The following is a 25,014-nucleotide window of genomic DNA, read 5'->3' as shown; positions in this document are numbered from 1 at the left end:
GTAGTGGAGTCGGCCTCATTAGGGGCATTTAAGCGGCTATTAGATAGGCATATAGATGAGGTATGAGGTAGTGGTGGAGATTAGATAGACCTTAGGTTTCGGGTAAAAGTTCGGAACAACATCGTGGGCCGAAGGGCCTGTACTGTGCTGTACTGTTCTATGTTCTATGTTCTAAAAGATTGATAAGCCAGTTTTGCTGTCTTTGCCAATAAGACTGGGCTATTTCTAGCCTGAGGAGTATATGATATACTTCAAAACATTAAATGTCAGTCAGCAAACTCCTACTCCATGGAGTACCATCAAGTGAGAAACAAATTGTAATTTCTATTATTGATTTCACCGTGGGATTCTGATGTGAATACACCTGCTCTTCCCCTAAGCAAATATAGTCACAACTTCATGTGTGTGTACTTTGTATATCGTGTCAATCTGAAAAACACTTTCAAATGAGGCATAATTTGAAACAAAGAGAGCAGATGCCACATAATCTGGTCGATGTTTTATATAATGAAGATAATGCGTGATTTGTATGCAATCTGAAAGCATTGAAAGACCATGCATAGAGCGAAGACAATTTCATACTTTCACTTTGAATTGAACTCTCTGATTTCAGTCTGGTTAATCAAATATTTTGAGCAGTTTTTATTAAAATTCTCTTCCTGGGTTAGACATATGACAGGGTCCTTTTCATTTATATTCTCTATGCATTGACCAAGGTGTTTTTCGAAAGTGCGTACAGTGCAGCCTGACCAGATTGTCATTATTTAGTGTGCTGATTTGGGAATAGTTTACAAACTATTCTTTCTGATCCAAGGAAGATATCCCATAGATAGGATAAATCAGGTCACAGCTCCATGTTACATGTAATAAATCAGACAAAATATTAGCCATGATTCCACAGGGGGCACCTTTTTAGCATCATTAATCTGGTCAATCTGGCAATTTTTTTCCAATTTTAGATCCTTATTTGTAATATATTTCTTATATTTGTTTTTTTTTCTTTTGATAATTTCTGTTTTCTAAATCATTTTTACATAATCAAATCCTGCCATCTGTGAACCTTTGTTCATTGTACACTGGTTTTGGGAAAACCTCTAATCTTATTTGTTTCCCTGGAATGATGCCCTGATTCAACTGATACTTGATTAGAAGCACTGGTGCATTTGGCATTTTCTAATTCTTTTTCATGGTGCACATTTATGTAACTAAAAAAGTAGAAACCAATTTAACAATTTAACTCATGAAAGTAATGAGTTACCTCAACACTTGGCATTTGTGCAGTGAAGGTTCCAGCCTTTGGAGCCCTTCAGACTGAATATAGCAGTTCCGTAGATCCAGATGTTTTATTGTATGACAAAGTCCAATGGCATGAGACAATACGGCACAGTCAATTGGGCTCAGTTGCAAAGCTTTCTGTGAGTCCGAATCCCCAAATTGAAGTCTTTCCACAGACCCCAATGTGGTCTGTGCCAGGGCTTTATTCTGGGACTCAAACAAATAGTGCAGAGTATTCAGAAGATCCCTTTTCCCACTTTTGCTTCCAGTATTACCAATCTGTTTTTCAACCTTCTCCTGCACCCAGTCAATAACTCGGCAGGTTGTTTGATGAAGAAATGGACCGACAAGCTCCTCCAAGGGCCGAGCTGCCTGGGGGGAGGACAGTCCAGCGACAAAGCGAAGAAATATCTCGAATCTCCCATCCTCCTTGCTCTGAACGTTATTGAGCAGTTCCTGGATGTCCTCGAGATTGGGAGTCAGGAATTGTGCGAGTGCAGCTACAAACTCTTGGATGGTGAGATGCAGAAACGTGTAAACCACACACCGGGCAGAATCATTCCTCTCAAAAATTTCCAACATGAACCCAGACAGGAACTGTGAAGGCTGAAGATTATATTTGATCAGATCCTCATTTCTAAAGACAATCTGTTTCTCAAAGACACCTGTCAAGGCCATCTCACCGATCTTCAGTAACACATCACGGGGGTTTTCAATCCCTCGGCCGTGGTTTTTCAGAAGGTTGTAAATATAGTAGGAATATAGTTGGGTAATGGTCCTGGGTACTTGCTGCTGTTTCCTGTTTCCTTGTGTATAGAAGGGACCCAGTGAGAGACAGAGAATCCAGCAGTAGGAAGGGTTGTAGCACATGGTGTACAGGATCTCATTCTCTTCCACATGTTTGAAAACAGCTGCTGCCACCGTCTGATCTCCAAAGCACTTTTGGAAATATTCTTTCCGTTCTTCCCCAACAAATCCAAGTATTTCAGCCCACACACTAATGTCAGCTTTTTCCAATAATTGCAGTTCACTTGGTCGGCTGGTCAATAATACTGAACACCCTGGGAGGAGTTGCTTTTGTATTAAACTGCTGACAATATCAGACACTTTGCAGGGGATCTCTGGGTCCATGCATATTGATTGAGGTGCTGCATCTGACTGACTGTCAAGAAATTCGATGCTGTCCTTGAATTCATCTAAACCGTCAAATATAAACAGCAAACTGGCTGGATTTTTCCAGAGATCTTCCACAAATTTCTCCAAATAAGGATAGAACAACAGAATCATTTCTTTTAAAGTCGATTTCCAGTTAATAGTATTCAACTCATGGAATTTAAAACTGAAGACAAATTGAAAATGTGGGTAAATGTTCCCACTGGCCCAGTCGTAAACTATCTTTTGTAGTAGTGTTGTCTTCCCAATTCCTGGGACTCCACTGACAACGACGGAACAACCTGAATGAATTTGTACAACTTGTCCCTTTCCAGTATGGCACTGATAGTCTTGTGAAAAGCAACTTCGGAACAATTGATCGATGCGTATTTTTTCCAGTTCCCTCCGGAGATGCATCTCTCTCCATTCTTCATGATCCCTGCCACGTGCAATAAGTTCATGCTCTATCAGTTTTCGATGACGAACGGGAGAAATAATTGTCAGCTCAGTGTACCGTGCATTCAAATGAGAAATTTTAACCTTCTCCTTGATTAGAATAGTGTTCAAATCAAGTGTTTCATTTCTCTGTCGCAGTATCTCTTTGTGTTGTTCTTGAGCATCTGCAATGAGGACAGGCAGTTACGGTACCATTTGGACAGATGATAAACCACATCATAATTTGGTTAACACTTTAAATAATGATTCACAGCAGAAAATGAAATGATGTTGCTAATTTTTTTTTCATTTATGACAATATGAACCTGTCATATTGTCATACTAAATGTAGTTGGGCTGAAAATTGAATAAATGTCAAGTTGAATGAATGAAGAGTTGAGATAGTGGTCAATTGTTTCATACGTACAACCCTCAAAAATGTAAACTTCAAAATGGAGCACTTTTGGAAGTGAGAAGCAGTAGTAAAAGAAAGAAAATGAATGGTCATGTTTTCTCATGATCAGGCAAGCGGGAATCTTATGGACAGGACGGTTGTAATAACTACAGATAAAGCATTACTGCCGATCATAAAGATTATAAGTTTGCCATCAATTTTTAAGAGTGTGGAGGTGATGTTGAACTTGTACAAGACACTTGTTAGAGCTTAGCTGGAGTATTGTGTACAGTTATGGTGCCATATAATGGGGAGGGTGTCAATGTATTGAAAATAGTGCAAAAGTGATTTACAAGACTGGCTCCAATAATGAGAAACTTCAGTTTCGAGGATAGATTGAACTGGTTTCCCCATTATAAGAAGGATATTGTTAAGCTAGAGAAGGTTCAGAAGAGATTTACCAAGATGGAGGGTTTGAGTTAAAGCAGAGGATGCATAGAATCCCTACAGTGTGGAAACAGGCTCTTCAGCCCAACAAGTCCACACTGAACCTCAGAGCATCACACTCAGACCCATCCCTCTGTAACCCAGAGGGTCCTGCACCTTGTTGTCTCGAATTCTCCAGCATCTGCAGTTCCTACTACCTCTGTAACCCACCTAATCTACACATCCCTGAACACTATGGGCAATTTAGCATGGCCAATTTACCTAAACTGCACATCTTTGGACTGTGGGAGTAAACCAGAGCACCCAGAGAAAACCCACGCAGACACAGGGAGAATGTGTAAACTCCACACAGCCCGAGGGTGAAATCGAACCCAGGTCCCTGGTGCTGTGAGGCAACAGTGCTAATCACTGAGCCACCATGCCAACCCTAGGCTGGGGCTTTTTTTCACGAGAGCATAGGTGATTGAGAGGTGACATTCTCAAGGTTTATAAAATAATGAGGGGTATAGATAAAGTGAATGGCTAGTGTCTTTTCCCTAGGATGGGGAATTTCAAGACGTGAGTACATATTTTTAAGATGAGATGACAAAGATTTAGAAAAGACGTGAGGGGCAATGTTTTTATACAGAGAGTGGTTCGCTTGTGTAATGAACTTCTAAAGGAAGTGGTAGATGCGGGCACAGTTACAATGTTTAAAAGACATTTGGATAAGTATATGAATAAGAAATGTTCAGAGGCATATGGGTCAAGCCCAGGCAGGTGGGATTAGTTTAGGTAGGATTATGGTCAGCATTGACTGGTTGGACCAAAGGGTCTGATTCCGTGCTGTATGACTCTATGACTCTATGATTCTAGGTTGGACTTGTTCTCCTTGAAGAGAAAAGTCTGAGAGGTGGTTTAAAAGGGGTTTACAAAATCAGGAATGTGCTGGATATGGTAGATATGGAGAAGCTGTTCCTTTTCCTAAAAGAAACAACAACAAGAAGGCACAGATTTAAAGTGATGTGCTAAAGAAGTACAGATGATGTGGAAACAAATACAAAGAGAGCTGTTAGGGACTGGAATGCACTGCCTGAAAATGTGTTGGAGGCAGGTTCTACTGATGCATTCAAGAGGACATTGAATGATTGGAAACTCACAGTCTTAAAGCACAGAGAGAGCTATTGCGTCTGTACTGACCTATCTATACGAATCTCACTTTGCCCCACTAGGCCGTGGCCTTGAATGTTAGGACATTTTAAGAGATAGTCCAAGTACTTTTTAATACATTGTGAAGCTGCCCACTTCTATTATACCCCAGGCAGTGCATTCTAGACCCCACCATTCTCTGCGTGAAATAAACACTCAAATCCCCTCTGAACCTCCTGCCTTTCACCAAAGAAGTGCATCCCTCCCTGTTATGAACCCTTTAACTGAGGGGAATAGCTGCTTCCAATCCATTCTGTCCATAATTTGAAAAACCTCAATGAGGTCACCCCTCAGCCACCTCTGTTTGAAAGAAAACAACCCAAACCTACCCAGCCTCTCTTCACAGCTAAAATGCTCCATCCCAGGCAATAACTGGTGAATCTCCTCTGCAGCCCTTCCAGTGCAATCCCATCCTTCCTAGAGTATGGTGACCAGAACTGCACACAGTACTCCAGCTGTGGTCTCATCAAAGTCATGTACAGCTTCAACATAATCTTCCTGCTCTTATAATCTATGCCTCGAGTAATGAAGACAAATGTCATTATGATAGAAATGTTTTGAGTTCCTTTGATGGAAATAGTGTGCAAGTGTATGGGGAAAAGTCAGTAGATTGTCACAAAGTAAAATGATGTTCGTTTGAAGAGCCAGTGCTAGCACAATGAGCTCAATACTCCCTTCTGTGATTTCTGCGATTGTTAATTCCAAGTTTAACATATTGGCGGCAAACACAAAGAGATTGTGAAGACAATGTACGTATGTACAATAACTGGAAAGGCTCAGCAAGTTCAGAAGCAAGTCAAAAATCCCATTTCAACCTGAAACAATCTCTCTGCTTCCACAAATGTTTCCGGATCTGAGCATTTCCAACATTTTTTTTTCTCTATTTCAGATTGCCAAAATCTTCAGTAAATTGTCTGTTTTACTCAGTAGTTTTGAATCTGGACTTCACTTCTTAACTGATTGTAGAATCAAATGAAAGTAGCAACTGCTGTTTTTTTTTAAATGTACAGTTTAAGGGAAAAGGTGATAGAATAGAGGAATAGAAGTGATTTTCCAGATATTTGGAAGAACTAGGAAGAGAACAAAGGGTGAACAGCATTTTTGTCTTATATCATTGCACTATTTTCACAATTCATTAGTCAGCTAATCCATTAGATCATAGAACGTCTATTCTTGAAAACCAACAAACCTGAATTTTTGGATTACTGCATGTTTTTGGCAACAAATATTTAATCACAGTGGTGGCTGTGTAATCACAACATGAACAAGCTGACCAACCTTAACACAAAATTATATTTTTTAGACACATGATTGCAAATGAGCATGAAATATAAAATTAGATCAATTCTGTCACATCATCCCTTGATAATTTCATAAGTGAGCAGCAGGAGGGAGTGGGATTTGGTATTGTGTGTGAGGCAGAAACTGGGTGTGATCCTGGAAGTAAAGCAAGTTGAATCATATTTTTAGATTAATATGCAGTGCATGTTATATTCAATGTTGCTTAATCAAATGGAGCTGTAAATCAAGTTGGCATCAGGCCATTGGCAATAGGTTTCCCCTTACTTGGTATCTTTGCCAGCTACAAAATTCCACATCTAGAAATGTGTAAGAAAGTGGTTAGCACCAAACCTTTCATCAAACAAACATGTCAAAAGATGTCATTGGTTTCAATATCTTGACCTACCCTTCAAGTATTTGGGCAGCTCTGTTATCTCTTCCCTGCAGTCTGCATAATGCGCCACAGAAGGACCTATTTGAAACAAATAACTTTCTGTAAAATCAGATATAAGAGTAATTGGAGCACTGTACATGTTTTGAGATTGAATGCTAGAGTCAGTGTGGAATTACACAGTACCAATTTGCTCTATTTCTGCCAATATTTTGTCCAACTTTGGGACACCATTACGCATTTTCACAAAGGATTTCCACATCATCCTTCGGGCTCCAGCATCTTTTTCTATTACCAGGTTCAGAAGAAGTTTGGTGCTTTCTGCCTGTTCTCCATTGTCTGCCAGTTCAGTGACTTTCTAGAAATAACAAGAAACAACATATTTTATAAAGAGCGAATATTCAATAAATGCGTTACTTCAGTTAGTAAAACGAATCAAATGTGTAACAGAAGAAGAAATTACACTGCATCATGTAATTTTTGGCATTAATTAAAAATCAATCAAGTTACATTCCAGGATATTAACATGCTAAAACTTTCTTGGGGCAACATACTGCTAAAGTCACTGGGCTAGTAATCTGAAGGCTAATGCTAAGATAACAAGGTGCAGAGCTGGATGAACGCAGCAGGCCAAGCAGCATCATAGGAGCAAAAAGGCTGACGTTTCGGGCCTAGACCCTTCATCAGAAATGGGGGAGGGGAAGGGGGTTCTGAAATAAATAGGGAGAGAGGGGGAGGCGGATAGAAGATGGATAGAGGAGAAGATAGGTGGAGAGAAAACAGACAGGTCGAAGAGCCAGTAAAGGTGAGTGTAGGTGGGGAGTTAGGGAGGGGATAGGTCAGTCCAGGGAGGACGGACAGGTCAAGGGGGCGGGATGAGGCTGGTAGGTAGGAGATGGGGGTACGGCTTGAGGTGGGAGGAGGGGATAGGTGGGAGGAAGACCAGGTTAGGGACGAGCTGGGCTGGTTTTGGGATGTAGTGGGGGGAGGGGAGATTTTGAAGCTTGTGAAATCCACATTGATACCATTGGGCTGCAGGGTTCCCAAGCGGAATATGAGTTGCTGTTCCTGGCATCGTTGTGGCACTGCAGGAGGCCCAGGATGGACATGTCATCTGAGGAATGGGAGGGGGAGTTGAAATGGTTCGCGACTGGGAGGTGCAGTTGTTTATTGCGAACCGAGCATAGGTGTTCTGCAAAGCAGTCCCAGAGCCTCCGCTTGGTTTCCCCGATGTAGAGGAGGCCACACCGGGTACAGCGGATGCAGTATATCACATTGGCAGATGTGCAGGTGAACATCTGCTTGATGTGGAAAGTCTTCTTGGGGCCTGGGATGGGGGTGAGGGAGGAGGTATGACGGCAGGTGTAGCACTTCCTGCGGTTGCAGGGAGAAGTGCCGGGTGTGGTGGGGCTGGAGGGGAGTGTGGAGCGGACAAAGGAGTCACGGAGGGAGTGGTCCCTCCGGAAAGCAGATAAAGGTGGGGAGGGAAAGATGTCTTTGGTGGTGGGGAAGTGTCGGAGGATTATGCGTTGGATCCGGAGGTTGGTGGGGTGGTACGTGAGGACGAGGGGGATTCTTTTTTGGTTGTTATTGCGGGGACAGGGTGTGAGGGATGAGTTACGGGAAATGTGGGAGACACAGTTGAGGGCGTTCTCGACCACTAAGGGGGGAAATTGCGGTCCTTGAAAAACTAGGACATCTGAGATGTACGGGAGTGGAATGCCTCATCCTGGGAGCAGATGTGGCGGAGGCGAAGGAATTGGGAATAGGGGATGGCATTTTTGCAGGAAGGTGGGTGGGAAGGGGTGTATTCTAGGTAGCTGTGGGAGTCGGTGGGCTTGAAATGGATATCGGTTTCTTGGTGGTTGCCCGAGATGGAGATAGAGAGGTCCAGGAAGGAGAGAGCGGTATTAGAGATGGTCCAGGTGAACTTAAGGTTGGGGTGGAAGGTGTTGGTGAAGTGGATGTCCTACCTACTAACCTCATCCCGCCCCCTTGATCTGTCCGTCCTCCCTGGACTGACCTATCCCCTCCCTAACTCCCCACCTACACTCATCTTTACTGGCTCCGTCCCCGCCTCTTCGACTTGTCTGTTTCCTCTCCACCTATCTTCTCCTCTATCCATCTTCTATCCACCTCCCCCTCTCTCCCTATTTATTTCAGAACCCCTTCCCCTCCCCCATTTCTGATGAAGGGTCTAGGCCCGAAACGTCAGCCTTTTTGCTCCTATGATGCTGCTTGGCCTGCTGTGTTCATCCAGCTCTGCACCTTGTTGTCTCGGATTCTCCAGCATCTGCAGTTCCTACTGTCGCTAATGCTCACATGCTGGGGACATGGGTTTGAGTCCTACTTTGGGTGTATGGTGAAAATGGATTTCAATAACACAAAAAAGATCAGGAATTAGTTGACAGAATTGTGAAGATGTGATTACAGTTGAATGTTGTAAAAACAAAAGTGGTTCACTAATGTCCTTTAAGGATGAAAATCAAATCTGCCAGTTTTACTTGCTGCTGCCTACATGTGTCTCCATATTTTCAGGAATGTGTTTTTATCATTACCTGTCCTTTGGAATAACCTAGCAAGCACAATTGCAATTAGTCAATAAATGCTGACAAAAGCAGTGCACACATATTTTACGAAAGAATTAAAAATGACACCTGACAGCAGCTAAGTGTCTTTATTATTGAGACAAAACACTTTGTCATTAATTGTCCAAAGGGATGTGTGGCTCCCACAGTGGAATAGCATGCTTTCAAGTCATAGCGTCTTGTACAGGACAGAGACAGACCCCTCGGTTCAACACGTCCATGCTGACCAGTTATCCTAAATTAATCGTTGCCAGCATTTGGCCTATATCCCTCCAAATCCTTCCATGTACCTATCCAGATGCCTTTTAAATGTTGTAATTGTACCAGCATCCACCAACTCCTCTGGCACCACCCTCTGCGTGAAAAAGTTTCTCCTTAGGATCCTTTTAAATCTTTCCCTTCCCACCTTAAGCCTATGGCCTCTAGTTTTGGACTTTACTACCCTGGGAAAAAGACCTTGACTATTCATCCTATCCATGTTCCTCATGATTTTATAAACCTCTATAAAGTCACGTCTCAGCCTCAATGCTCCAAGGAAAATAGCCCTAGCCTATTCAGCCTTTCCCTATAGCTCAAGGCCTCCAACCCTGGCAACTTCCTTCTAAATCTTTTCTGAACCCTTTCAAGTTTCACAACATCAATCCTATAGCAGGGAGACTAGAATTGAATGCAGTATTGCAAAGGTGGCCTAACCAATGTCCTGTACATCCACAACATGACCTCTCAACTCTATACTCAATATGCTGGCCAACAAAAGCAAGCATACAAAATGTAATCTTCATGACCCGGCCTACCTGCTACTCCAATTTCAAGGAATGATGAACCTGCTCCCCAAGGTCTCTTTGCTCAGCAACACTCCCCAGGATCCTATCATTAAGTGTATAAGCCCTGCCCTGATTTGCCCTGCCAAAATGCAACACCTCACATTTATCTAAATTAAACTCCATTTGTCACTCCTCGGCCCACTGGCCCACCTGATCAAGATCCTGTTGTACTCTGAGGTAACCTTCTTCGCTGTCCACTCCACTCCGATTTTGGTTTCCTAAGCAAACTTACTAACCATACCATCTGTGCTCAAATCCATAAATGGCAAAATGCAGTGGACCCAGCATCAATCCTTGAGGTCACAGGCCTCCAGTCCGAAAAGCATCCCTCCACCACCATCTTCTGTTTCCTACCTTCAAGCCATGTTGTGTCCAAGTGGATAGTTCTCCCTGAATTCCTTGTGACTGAACCTTGTTAACTAGTCCATCATGCAAAACCTTGTCTAACACCTTGGTGAAGTCCATATAGACAATGTACACCATTCTGCTTTCATTAATCTTCTTCCTCACTTCCTCAAAACAGTTATTGAGACATGATGTCCCATGCACAAAGCTTTGTTGACTATCCCTAATCAGTCCTTGCCTTTCCAAATACGTGTAGATCCTGTCCCTCAGAATCCCGTCCCTCAGAATCCCTTCCAACAACTTCTCCCACCATTGGTGTCAGGCTCACCGGTCTATTGTTCCCTGGCTTTTCCTTACCACCTTTCCTAAATAATGTCACCACATTAGCCAAACTGCAGTCTTCCAGCACCTCACCCATGGCTATTAATGATAAAATATTTCAGCAAACAGCCCTGCAATCACTTCCCTAGCTCCCCACAAAGGTCTGGGATAGACGTGATCAGGTCCTAGGGATTTATTCACCTTCATGCATTTTGAGACGTCAGCACCTCCTCCTCTGTAGTACGGACACTTTTCAAGATATCACTATTTAGTTCTCCAAGTTCTCTGGCTTCCACTCTCTTCTCCACAATAAAAACTGACAGGAAATACTTGTTTAGTATCTCCTGCGGTTCCACATGTAGATGGTCTTATTGATCTTTAATGGGCCCTGTTCTCTCCCTACTTACTCTTTTATCCTGAATTTGTAGAAACCCTTTGTATTCTCCTTAACCCATTTTGCCAAAGCAATCTCATATCCTCTTTTGGCCCTCCTGATGTCCCTCTTGAATATACTCCTACCACCCTTATACTCTACTAGGGATTCACTCAATTCCAGCTGTCTATATCTGACATATGCGTCCCTTTTTTGTCTTGACCAGAGCCTCCATTGCTCTAGCTCTCCAACATTCCATACACCCGCGAACCTCCCCCTTCACACTAACAGGAACAAAGTCTCATTATCTCATTTTTGAAGGATTCCCACTTTCCAGCCATTGGCCTTCTTCCAATTTAGAACTTTAACTTTTAGATCATGTCAATCTTTTTCCAAAACTATTTTAAAACTTATAGAATTATGATCACTGGCCCCAAAGTGCCCCCCACTGACACCTCAGTCACTTGCTCTGCCTTATTTCCCAAGAGAAGGTCAGGTTTTTCTCCTTCTCTAGAAGGTACATCCACATACTGAATCAGAAAATTTTCTTGTACACACTTAACAAATTTCTCTCCATCCAAGCCCTTGATACTATGGCAGTCACGCTGTATGCTTAGAAATTTAAAACCCTTTCCATTACAGCCTTATTATTCTTACAGGCAACTGAGATCCCCATACAAATTTGCTTCTCAATTTCACACTGACTATTTGGGGTCTATAGAACAATCCTAATAAGGTGATTGTCCCTTTTTCATTTCTCAGTTCCACCCAAACAGCATCAGTCATCATACTCCCAGGAATATCCTCCCTGAGTACAGCCGTAAAATTGTCCCTAACCAAAAATGCCACTCCCCCTCCTCTCTTGCTCCCCTTTCTATTCTTCCCATAGCAGCTATACCCTGGAACATTAAGCTGCCAGTCCTGTCCATCCTTGAGCCACATCTCTGTAAAAGCTATGATATCCCAGTCCCATTTACCCAACCATGCCCTGAGTTCATTCACTTTACCTGCCAGGCCTTTCACATTGAAATAAATGCTCTTTAATTTATCAGTCCTACCTCTTTCTCTACTTTGATCCTTCCTGCCTTGACTGTTTGACTTGCTCCTTCTCCCAAATGCAACAGCTTCAGACTCATCCCTTTTCTCACTTTGTCTTTGGATCCCTCCCTCCCGCTTGCTCGTTTAAATCCTCCCAAGTAGCTCTAGCAAATCACCGCATCCATATATTAGTCACTTCCAATTCAGGTGCAACCTGACCTTCTTAAACAGGTCAGTTCTACCCCAGAAGAGATTCCAATGATTCAAAAATGTGAATCCTTCTCCCCTGCACCAGCTCCTCAGCTACACATTCATCCGCTCAATCCTCCAGGTGTGATGCAACTGGTCAAACCACTCAGCTTTAAGCAAAACAGGATTTATTTAAACATTGAAGTTGAAACACGAACAAAAGGAAGTGGAATTTAGAGTAACTTAACTGCAGTATTGGAAAACATAATCAAATACTCGATACAGTGACTTAACTAATTAACTGTTCCAAAACAGTAACATCCCACAAACACACCCCTTGGCAAAAAGGTAAATTTGAACACAGATTCTTACAGACAGGAGGGAACAACATCCAGAGAGACATTTCAGCGAAAGTCAGAGGAATCCTTTACTGAAGCTTGCAACTCTTCTGGACTCACACATCTGGTAGCAGCTACAGCTAAAAAAAACTAGAAAAACCTGAACTGGGAGAACTGGCCGCTCCCCTTCCATTGTTAAACTGTGAAATTCCATAGACTCCTCTGCACCTCTGCCTTTACGATCTGTCTTCAAAAAAACCAAGGACAAAATAACCTTTTTAAAGTGACAGCATCATTTCAGATGGCACTGGGAGTAATCCAAATATAACTGGCCTCGAAGACCTACTTTTTAATCTCCTGCCTAATTTCCTAAATTCTCTCATCAGAACCTTGTTCTTTTCTCTTCCTATATCATTAGTTACAATATGTAAACAACCTCCCGCTGGTCCCTCTCCCTTTGAGAATATTCTGCACCCTCTCTGAGATATCCTTGATCCTGGCACCAGGGAGACAACATACCATTCTAATGTCTCATTCTGTCTGCACCTCTGACCAGATAGTCCCCTATCACAATCGATGGCTTGGAACCTGACATACTCCTCATTATATTAGAGCCAGCTTCGGTACCAGAAACCTGACAATCCATTACTCCCTACATTTTCCATAACAGCATGCTTGTTTGAGATAGTGATAGCCACAGGAGAATCCTATACCACCTGCCTACTCCTCCTACCTTTCCCAGAGGTAACCCATCTACCTGACTATATCTACAATTTTTCTCCCTTCCTGCAACTGCCATCCATCACATCCCCTAGCTCCTGTAAATTCCTCATTGCCTCTTACTGCCGCTCAAACCGATCCATGTGATTCGATAGGAATCGCAACCAAACACACTTCTTGCAGACATAATCATCAGGAACATTGAAATTCTCCCTAATCCCCCACATCTGACAGAAAGAGTACAATACTCTACTAAAGGCCATCTTTGCACCTTAGCAATCAACAGATCCAGAAAATAGCGCAGTCTTACTGCTCTAAAAACATTAGGATAACTTAGTACCTATGTTTTATGTTTTTAAAAAAAGTCAGTTCTCTAATAATTCTGTACTTCATTACTGATGGCTTTTAGGAGTAAGGATATTGAGTAAGGATATTCATTTATTGTGTATGGCAAAACAATCACATCTCTTGAATAATGTAGAAAAGCAATCAAACACAATGAATATTCTACTTGGGAATTACTTAAGAATTATCTGAACATCTCCCTGCTCCCAACTTTGCTGTACTCAACATGGTTGTTCGTTATCCATTTATGTTCTCTTTTCAGCACAGTTCTCAACTACTAAAATATCACCATTTATTCCCTGCGTATGGGAAATCTAACACACATCTTGAAATTTTATGAATATGGGTATGCAACTGTAAACACCAAAATAGTATGCTTATTTCGACTTCCAACTGTGCAGTACATTTTTTAGCATGTTTTTTCCCTCTAACAGTACAACCTCTGGTGTTGCTTACAATTTCCCATATGTGTTCTTGCATTCTCTCGTGGGCTGCATAAAACTAGAGTGAACTCTCACTTGACAGCCAGGGTGGAATAATGGGAAGTTATCTACTTTTCCAGTATTAATAATATAATGTATAAGATGACACAATTTTGAAAATGTCCCACCTATTGGTGACTTTTTTTTAAGGGATGTTAGAATTCTCACTCAAATGTACAAAAAAAAGTTTTCATTTATCTTGCAGATTTCAAGACATTCCAAAATGTTTTACCGCCAATAAACTCCTTTTAGAAAGTGAAATAATTGCTGCACATTCATGGCACAGGATTAATATCTTGGTTGGGATACTGTTGTGTGCAATAGGAGTTCTTTAAATTACGTGAGTTTGTGGCCTGAGCAAAAATCTAGAAGGAAAGGAAGCAAGCTGTATCTAGAAAGTTAAAACTTTGGGTGAGTACAGAAGCTTTAGAAACCAAAGCTATGAAATAGACAACAAGGGGCGGCACAGTGTTTAGCACTATAATCTCACAGCACCGGGGACCCGGGTTCCACTCCACCCTTAGGCAACTGTCTGTGTGGAGTTTGCACATTGTCTCCCTATCTGCGTGGGTTTCCTCCGGGTGCTCCGGTTTCCTCCCACAATCCAAAGATGTGCAGGTTAGGCGGATTGGTCATGCTAAAATTGTCCATAGTGTCCAGGGATGTGCAGACTACTTGGATTAGCCATGGGAAATGCAGGGTCACAGGGATAGGATAGGTCCGGGTAGGAAGGTCGATGTGTACTCGATGGGCGAAATGGCCTGGTTCCACACTGTAGGGATTCTATCTATCTATAAAGGTGTTATTTTGAGTCAGAAACTGACATCTAACAGTTGAAGAGATTTTCTAAGATGTTTATTATTGATCAAGGTGAATGATCATGCACTTCTTCAGTGGAGATTGTGCCTGGCAACCTTTTGTAAATTTCTTCAGGAGATATCCATGATGGCTGATGAGGGTGACATATTACAAGAATCTACATGAGTATTGGCAAATTCATTTACAAGTCACCACATGCAGACCGTTCAGAATATCAAAATATCACGCAATCCAAATGAGGGTGGCTGGACTGATGCAACAGAAACTATTTAATGCTGTCAATGTTATAAAGCTGAAAATAAAAATAAAATGTTAGATATACGAATCAGGATTGGCCAAATCTGTGTGTAATGTGGAGAAAGAAAAAAGTCCATTGAAATTTCAGCTCTGCGACATTTTGAAAGAAGTGTTGGGAAACATCATAGATTTTGATCAAATGAAAGAGAGAGCTGAGAGAAAAAAACTAACAAATATAAGCTGTATTAAATGGCGAAAGGTAAAGAAGATTAAATGACACATTGATTAACAGGGCTACATCAAAGAATTAGTTAAGGGATAGTCCGGAGGTGATATGAGAGTAAATAAAAAAGACATGAAAGACTATAACGCAACCAATAAAGAAAAGTATACTAGAGAATGTGATCTGAAATTGTTGAACTTAACAAAAACGTTTGACAGTTCGCAAAGTGCTCACTTAATTTCTCTATTATTTCCTTTTGGAGCATCCAATCTTTCACTAACATCTAGCTTGGGTCTTTTGTTTTTAACATTCTCCATTTGGTATTTTCTTAATATCTTTTCCATTGCCAAGTTCACCCACTGCTCCTGAAGGCCACATACCTGCAGAATCATAATCTCTCTGCACTGATGTTGTCAAAACTGCCAGTGAGTCTTTCAGAAACAATTTATCAGTTTTTTTCTTTCCTCATTTACATACATTGGAAGCAAAATTGTCTCCACAGTAATATGAAAGGTTCACATGGTTTACGAATGTTTTGCAAAAGGAAGGTAGTTTTTATTAGGCTTATGGATTGAGGACAGCATGCCATGCAATTCCATGACTTAGGGGCCAGGATTAAGAAGCCTCCAGTTGACATGGACAATGTCCAGGTGTTTGCTATTTGGAAAGAATATTCTATATCAGTGGAATTTCGCAGATAAAATTTAAGCTGGAGATGAATGATCAAATGTATCTCAGAATGACTTTTAAATCAAGAATAAATCATAGAAATGACATAAGAAGTACAAGTACAAAGATACATTAATGTACAGATTGGTGAAGAGAATGGGGCAGGCAAATGATGTGGCTAAGGAGGAAAATGAATCATTTTTTCAGGAGCCGAGGCATAAAGGATCAGAGGATGAGATTTTATATTTAGCCATATTTATCCTGTGGCTGGAACCTCTGTGGATGATTTTGTTGGCTGTATTATAAGAAGAAATTCATTGAGTTTGGGAGGATATTTTTCAGCATTTTGTTGAGGATTGGAACTTTAATAATAACAATAAATTGGACATGGATATTTTTTGAATAATGTCAGTTGTACAGATGAGGGTGAGTAGAGATATCATAAAATCCCTACAGTGTGGAAACAGGCCCTTCGGCCCAACAAGTCCACACCAACCCTCAGAGCATCCCACCCAGACCCATCCCCCTATAACCTAATCTACACATCCCTGAACACCATGGGCAATTTAGCATGGCCAATCCACCTAGCCTGCACATCTTTGGACTGTGGGAGGAAACCAGAGCACCCAGAGGAAACCCATGCAGACACAGAGAGAACGTACAAACTCCACACAGACATTCTCCAGAGGGTGGAATTGAACTGGGCCCCTGGCACTGTGAGGCAGCAGTGCTAACCACTGAGCCACTGTGCCACCTATGTTTTGAGTGTATGTAAGATGAGAGAAGCAAGTGGAGAGAGCAGACATATTTTGTTCAGCAGTGGTTAACGAGCGGTTTATAGAATTAGAGAGGGTCTAAGGTGTGTTGATTTCATCAATCTTGCAATATATACATGGAGGATAGTGCCTGAAAAGCTGGTGCAGGCAAAAAGCTTGCATCGTATTAAAGCAGAAATAGATATGTACATGAGGTATCACAACGTTCAGGGTTATGAACCAAGAGCTTGAATGTATGATTACGTCAGGGAGCAGTCAATGGTCCAAATGACTGGAGTCTGTGTTCCAATTATTTCTATGTATTCATCATTCCAACGGAGGTATCATTTACGATCTGTAAATTCAACACATTGATAGACATGTTCTCACATTGACTGGATCTATGTCTCCAAAATAATTCATCATATATGATCTCGTGAAAGTTCTTTTGCTGTTGAGGCAATTCAAATTAACAGTGGGTTTCCTCACTTACCTGATGTTCCTGGCCATTGAAATATCCCTCATACGTTAACACCAAGCTGACACCTTTCACCGCTTCTTCAATTGCCTGTTCCAGTCTATTCCGATAGAATGTTGTCACCTTATAAAGGCTCCCATCACTGAAGTTTTCAAGACACTGGGAAACAGGATCTGTGAGTATAAAATGTATGAATATTTTTATTGTATCATAGATGTTAGAGTGTTTATTTTACTGGCAGAATTTTTGTTTAACCCCCCCCATCATATTCATTTAATTTTCATGGAACAAAAAATTTGGAAGTAGTATCATGGGCACAAATGATTATGGCATCTTTACGCTATCATGCAAAATTAAAATCATTCTTCTCCCATCAATGGGTAAGGTTCATTTCAGAAAAGTACAGTAAACTTTTCTAGATGTTGATCATTGTAAATTATGATATCATTAGTGACAACATTAAAGAAAGATCATTGAACCATCCTGGTCACTAACGAGACTTGGAATTTCCTGTGACATCTGATGGTGATAGGACCTTTTTTTAATGATTCACTTACATTAATCACAGAAGTCCTTCACAATATTGTGGGACACACAATGCATGCCACAGTCAATCTTGGCACAGAGATGGCAAGGCAAGTACGGGGAGCATCATTTCTGTGTCCTCGAGGGGGCTTAAAGTTCACATATTCATAAACAAATTAATTAAATATACCAGTCAGAAACATCTAAAAATGTTACACCATCAGTTAAACATTTTGAAAAATTGCCAGACAGCACAGACAAGAGAAGTCTATGCAGAATATTGAAAATGCATCTGAACGTCACTTGATTCCTCAGCTGGGGGAACATCCACCACGATGCGCAAATGGATGATTTGCTCAATTTTATCGCTTTGCTTTTGTTCTCATAGATTTACCAATTCTTTCGAAGCTTGAGCATGTAATTAGTAACAAGCAAAAACAGCAAAAAGGAGCATTAACAGTTCCACCCTGTCTAGTCAGCCTGGACTCTCATGGTTTTGAATAAGTGCATTAGATCTCCTGTCAACTTCCCCTTCTCCAAAGAAACCAGTCCTACTTTCTTCACTCCCTTTCTACAACAGAATTTTCTCACTGTGGAGCTGTTCTTGTAACCATTTTCTGCACCCTCTCCAAAGACTTCATAATATTCCTGAATCACCTAGTCCAGAACAGGGCAAAATACTCCATCTGTGTCCAAACTAATATGAATTTGCTTCATCTATCCTCAAAGGAGAATGCAAACATGTTAGAAGGAAATGCAAATGAAGGTGATAAATTCTGTCAGACAAATCTTTAATGGCTAAAACCACTTCAAGAAATTCCAGTCTTTGAAAATGAATGTCCAATATTTATAGCTGTGTATTACAAGACACTTACAATGAGAAGAACTGATTCTCTAGTCATTGAAATAATTGTACGAGGCCAATATCCCGTCATCAAGTCACCCTTTATATACATGTGCACTGTACATGGCCAGCTCACAGCCGGTCCCTAGAGTGAGGAGACTCTCTGAATCTCCTGTTTATACCTGTCAGCCAGGGCTCCCTGATTGGCCCAGGTTAATAGCCCCAATCAAGAATCTCATACTCAATGAGATCCTCTTTGACCTTGCTCTTCAGGAATAGTGCCAGAAGACTGGAGACTAGCAAATGTTGTCCCCTTGTTCAAGAAGGGGAGTAGAGACAACCCTGGTAATTATAGACCAGTGAGCCTTACTTCGGTTGTGGGTAAAGTGTTGGAACGGATTATAAGAGATAGGATTTATGATCATCTAGAAAGGAATAATTTGATTAGGGATAGTCAACACGGTTTTGTGAAGGGTAGGTCGTGCCTCACAAACCTTATTGAGTTCTTTGAGAAGGTGACCAAACAGGTGGATGAGGGTAAAGCGGTTGATGTGGTGTATATGGATTTCAGTAAAGCGTTTGATAAGGTTCCCCATGGTAGGCTATTGCAGAAAATACGGAGGCATGGGATTGAGGGTGATTTAGCGGTTTGGATCAGAAATTGGCTAGCTGTAAGAAGACAGAGGGTGGTGGTTGATGGGAAATGTTCATCCTGGAGTTCAGTTACTAGTGGTGTACCTCAAGGATCTGTTTTGGGGCCACTGCTGTTTGTCATTTTTATAAATGAGCTGGATGAGGGCGTAGAAGGATGGGTTAGTAAATTTGCGGATGACACCAAAGTTGGTGGAGTTGTGGATAGTGCGGAAGGATGTTGCAGGTTATAGAGGAACATAGATAAGCTGCAGAACTGGGCTGAGAGGTGGCAAATGGAGTTTAACGCGGAAAAGTGTGAGGTGATTCACTTTGGAAGGAGTAACAGGAATACAGAGTACTGGGCTAATGGTAAGATTCTTGGTAGTGTGGATGAGCAGAAAGATCTCGGTGTCCATGTGCATAGATCACTGAAAGTTGCCACCCAGGTTGATAGCGTTGTTAAGAAGGCGTACAGTATGTTAGGTTTTATTGGCAGAGGGATTGAGTTTCGGAGCCATGAGGACATGTTGCAGCTGTACAAAACTCTGGTGCGGCCGCACTTGGAGTATTGCGTACAGTTCTGGTCACCGCATTATAGGAAGGATGTGGAAGCATTGGAAAGGGTGCAGAGGAGATTTACCAGGATGTTGCCTGGTATGGAGGGAAGGTCTTATGAGGAAAGGCTGAGGGTCTTGAGGCTGTTTTCGTTAGAGAGAAGAAGGTTAAGAGGTGACTTGATAGAGACATACAAGATGATCAGAGGATTAGATAGGGTGGACAGTGGGAGCCTTTTTCCTCGGATGGTGATGGCTAGCACGAGGGGACATAGCTTTAAATTGAGGGGTGATAGATATAGGACAGATGTCTTTACTCAGAGAGTAGTAAGGGCGTGGAATGCCCTGCCTGCAAAAATAGTAGACTCGCCAACTTTAAGGGCATTTAAATGGTCAGTGGATAAACATATGGATGATAATGGAATAGTTTAGGTTAGATGGGCTTCAGATTGGTTTCACAGGTTGGCGCAACATTGAGGGCCGAAGGGCCTGTACTGCGCTGTAATGCTCTATGTTCTATGTTCTATGTTGCTCCAATCACTACACAATACCGATGCTGATTTTAGTATGATTACTGTAAGTAATTTGTATTGTAAAACTATTTCTAATTCATCAAATCATAGTGTGGTTTACAACACATGTGCATGTTGAATATATTGATTATGGACATTGAATGTATAGCAATGGACTACTCCAAACACACGAGCTCTATCACCTCGAAGGGAAAGAGCAGTTTATAATGCGAAAAAAAACAAATGCATGCTCCCTCCAAGGCACACACATTCCTGACTTGGAACTGAAACACTACTTCACTGTCCATGTGCAACTTTTTAAATCCTTTCTTATCAGCACCATGGGTATTCTGACACCACATGGACTACCAGGACTCAGGGTGGCAGCTTACTACCCATCATGAACTCGATTCCTGTTTATTTCTGTGAATTTTCAGCAAGTCAATCCTTGCAATCTCTTTCATTATTTAGTCTCCCTATAAAATGTCACCAGTAGTATGCTCATGACTTATTATTTCTTAACACGGAGGAAATGAAATCTGTAATCATCCCACGAAGATATCATCTCTGACCCAAATAACACCTCATTCCCTTTCCAGTAACAAACAAAAACAGAAAATGCTGGAGAAACTCAGCAGGTATGGCAGCATCAGTGGAAGCAAACAAGATAAACCTTTCGTGTTCAGTGACCTTTCTTCAGAATCCTTTTCAGTAATGCCGCTCAAGCTCTCTATTTTTCTTTCAGTGGACACATTGCATCTTTGAAACTGAAAGATCAGGTCCTTACCAGTTTCTGAATTAGACATGTCAAATTTTATCTACATCATGATCCCAAATTTAAATTTGTGGGTTTAGGTCAGCAACTACCTTCACCATTCTTGTTACCTTCAGGTTTAAAACATTTTATGTTCCATCTAATCCTCATGGTGGCTCAGTGGTTAGCACTGCTGCCTCACAGTGTCAGCAACCCAGGTTCAATTCCACCCTCAGGCGACTGTCTGTGTGGAGTTTGCACATTCTCCCCGCGTCTGCGTGGTTTTCCTTCCACAGTCCAAAGATGTGCAGGTTAGGTGGAGTGGCTAAATTGCCTGTCATGTTCAGGGATGCCTAGTGGGTGGGTTGCTCTGAGGATCAGTGTGGACTTGTTGGGCCAAAGGGCCTGTTTCCACACTGTAGGCATGCTATGATTTTGACTTCTAAGAGCATTTCCTTCTGTAGTAAACTGTGAAGTGCCACTATTTTATACATAGCAGCCTTCATTTCAGCTTCCGTACTCTGGTAGTCAAACCCCTGACAATATAAGTCAAATCTTCCACAAGTATACTGAATTATCTAAAAGTAAACACTTTTGTTCCAGTGATATTACAAAGCAGTCCTGAGCTTTGAGCAGATATCTCCTGTCCCAGAATTTGTCCCAAGGCTCGAAGAAGCTGAATACTCTCTCCTGAATACACTTTCCCTTAACATATGCCATTGTTCTTACATCCTTCCAATTTGTACCTTCACCAGCACCTTGTACTGAGAATATTGTCATTTGCTACATTCAAGGTCCTACGATCCACTTTTCACCCTACCGTCTGAAAATCTTACCACAGAGCTTCAATACCTATCTTGACCATGTCGTTTGCTCTAACACATACTATATCAATTGACTCATTTATTTTCTCCTCCAGAATATGATACTAATTTCAGAAATCCACGTCTGTCCACAAAATTTATGAATCACCATGCACAACCACATTTACACCCTTCTGTTATATACCCTGCAGCCTCTTTGCCACTAGTGCAAAGACCTGGTTTGCTCTCCCACAAGCTAGCGCCCATAGCTTTCTGCTCAAACTGATCTGAAAGAGGCCATTATCTCAAACAAATCAGTGTCTTCAACTTCTTCCTATTTTTGTGGATGGTCCAAACAGCAATGGCCATTAATCTGCATTGCACTACATTGAGCTTCAATGATTTCAGACTCAAAATTGTTGAAAATAGGTAAAAGTTATAGAATTGAGATGTCCTACAGTATCTGTACTGAATGCAGAACAGGCATTTTCCCATGTTTAACACTTAACTTAGTTACAAGAAATATTTACCTTCATATCATCTCCTAGGTCATCCAGAGGATGCTAGTTAATTCTGATCAATTTCTCAGAACCTCTTTTTTTGTACTTACACCCACCTGTGTCTGTTTCGATTCTGTTAATTGTTTGTTTCTCGTCTGCCATGTTCTTTTCTGGTCAGTGGGTTTCTGTGAAGATATGAAGCAGATGATGGTAACACATGAAATTAGCATTTTATCTACTTAAGATGGTTGACCAACTAATTATATTTTACTTTGGCGACCCTTTGTCTCTGAGCTGCACCACACAATATCAATTTTGTGCCTAACTATTTCCTTAACTGACCACACGTAAAAATTGAAACCAGATTATTTCCCTTTGTTACACTCATTTGATGAAGCGGCATGCTCTAGGATACCTTCATTTTAATTCTCCGACATTGAAAATTCCTCTTTTAATCTGAAGAAAAGTATGTAATTTACAACATTTTATGGAACGCTTTGATTAATTTAGCTTTAACTTCCAAAGTGAAATAATGCTGTTATCAGACTTTTGAACAGACCTCTCAAATGTTAATTCTGATCTCTCTCTGCAGCTGTATCACTATATTCTGCACTCTGTTCTGTTACCCTGATGCACCTTATATGGTACAAGCTCATTGTACAGCACACAACCCAACTCTTTTCACTCTATCATGCTACATGTGACAACAATAAATCAAACTCGAATCAACCTGTCTGTTCTACCCTTACAGCAAGAATTGCAGATTGCACTCTCTGCCAAAAAGGCCCAGATTTAGCTTATCCATGATTTGTAGCTCCTCCTCCTCCTGTTTTATGATTCTTACCCTTCTCCACTGATCATTTCAGTCAGAATGACCCCAGCTCTCGATAAACATAAACCATTGCTTGTCTTAAAATTAAATCTGTCTTGTTTGAGGTTGTTCTCTCATTAAAAGTGTTAGCACTTTTAAATTAGGATTTGCATTTATTTCTCCAGTTAATGTTTAGTTCCAACTGAAACAAAACACAAATTTCACTCTAAAGCACATAGATGATGAATTAGGAAGCTTGACAATATGGGCATAAGGTGAAAAAAATAAGATTGTTGCAATAAGCCTTTAGAAAACATTGTTTGACCTCAGCTGGGGTGACAACTAATTCTGGCGACCACAATTCATAAAGGATGAGAGGGTTTTAGAATGGATACAGAAACAATTGATGAGAATGGTTCCAGCTATGTAGAATTTAATTTATGTAGATAGATTGGAAATCGTGGAGGGAAGTTTTTCCTTGAGAAAGAAGTTGAGACGGTGATTAATGAAGACATTCATTATCATGAAGAGACAGTAGAGTAGGCCCAGCCTACTCTCTTTGTTGGAAGGATTTTGCACATTTTTGGATCATTAGAATCTCTTCAGAGGTGGAAATGACCTGTATAGGAGAGATGCGTTCCACCTGAATTGGAAGGCGACTAATCACCTTGCAGGGAGATTTGCTAGAGCCACTTGGGAGACTTTAAACCTGTAGGGGTCAGGGGGGAGTTTCTTGGTGGTGGTAGTGGTGGGAACTAAAGCAAGAGTGAGAAAAGAGATTAGACTGAGGCTAGTACAGTAGTCAAGTCACAAATAGTCAAGGCAGACAACAGCTTGGCAGAGAACAAGGTAATACTGATTAATTAAGCTGCAATTACTTCAAAGCAAGAGGCCTGACAGGTAAGCCAGATGCACTTAGGACATGCATAAAAGTGGATAAATCCCTGGGACCTCATCAGGTGTACCCTAGAACTTAGTGGAAGATAGGAAAGGGATTGTTAGGCCCCTTGCTGAGATGTTTGTATCATCGATAGCCACGGTGGGGAAGTACTGGAAGACTGGAGGTTGGCTAACATAGTGCCATTATTTAAGAAAGGTGGTAACGAAAAGCAAGGGAACTATAGACCGGTGAGCCTGGCATCAGTGATGGGTAAGTTGTTGGAGGGGATTTTGAGGGACAGGATTTACATGTATTTGGAAAGTCAAGGACTGATTATGGATCATCAACATGGCTTGTGCATGGGAAATCATGTCTGACTAACTTGATTGAGTATTTTGAAGAAGTAATGAAGAAGATTGATGAAGGCAGAGCAGTGGACGTTTCTATGGACTTCAGTAAGGCATTTGACAAGGTTCTGCACGATAGACTGATTAGCAAGGTTAGATCACATGAAATACAAGGAGATCTAGCCATTTGGATACAAAATTGGCTCGAAGGTAGGTGACAGAGGGTGGTAGTGGAGCGTTGCTTTTGGGATCAGAGGCCTGTGACCAGCAGGTCCACCGCTTTTTGTCATTTATATTTGGATGTGCAAATAGGAGGTATGGTTAGAGAGTTAGAAGATGACACCAAAACTGGTGATGTAGTGGGCAGCGAAGGTTACCTTGATCAGATGGGCGAATGGGCGATGGGTGGCAGATGGAGTTTAATTTAGATAAATGTGAGGTGCTGTACTTTGGTAGGACAAATCAGGGGAGAACTTATACAAGTAATTGTAAGGTCCTGGGGAGTGTTATCGAACAAAGAGACCCTGGCATGCAGCTTCATAGT

General features: G+C 41.4%; 1 protein-coding gene across 3 annotated transcripts in view; it reads right to left on the bottom strand.

Annotated features, from left to right (window-relative positions):
• The window catches only part of LOC109927939 (NACHT, LRR and PYD domains-containing protein 3-like), a 39,778-nt gene that overhangs the window by 7,203 nt on the left and 7,561 nt on the right, over positions 1-25,014 (bottom strand). For all 3 annotated transcript variants that reach the window (XM_048603383.1, XM_048603384.1, XM_048603385.1), the window contains exons 2-6: positions 22,549-22,617; positions 17,323-17,480; positions 6,750-6,921; positions 6,579-6,644; positions 1,259-3,047 (exon numbers count right to left, since the gene is read on the bottom strand). In XM_048603383.1, coding sequence (XP_048459340.1) covers positions 1,259-3,047; positions 6,579-6,644; positions 6,750-6,921; positions 17,323-17,480; positions 22,549-22,594 — 2,231 coding nt within the window. In that variant the 5' untranslated portion in view covers positions 22,595-22,617. The remainder of the gene's footprint in view (positions 1-1,258; positions 3,048-6,578; positions 6,645-6,749; positions 6,922-17,322; positions 17,481-22,548; positions 22,618-25,014) is intronic.

The sequence above is a fragment of the Rhincodon typus genome, chromosome 11 (genome assembly GCF_021869965.1).
Source record: "Rhincodon typus isolate 14 chromosome 11, sRhiTyp1.1, whole genome shotgun sequence".
Lineage (NCBI taxonomy): Eukaryota > Metazoa > Chordata > Chondrichthyes > Orectolobiformes > Rhincodontidae > Rhincodon > Rhincodon typus.
Note: the sequence above shows the minus strand (reverse complement) of the source record. Positions and strands in the feature narration are given on the sequence as shown.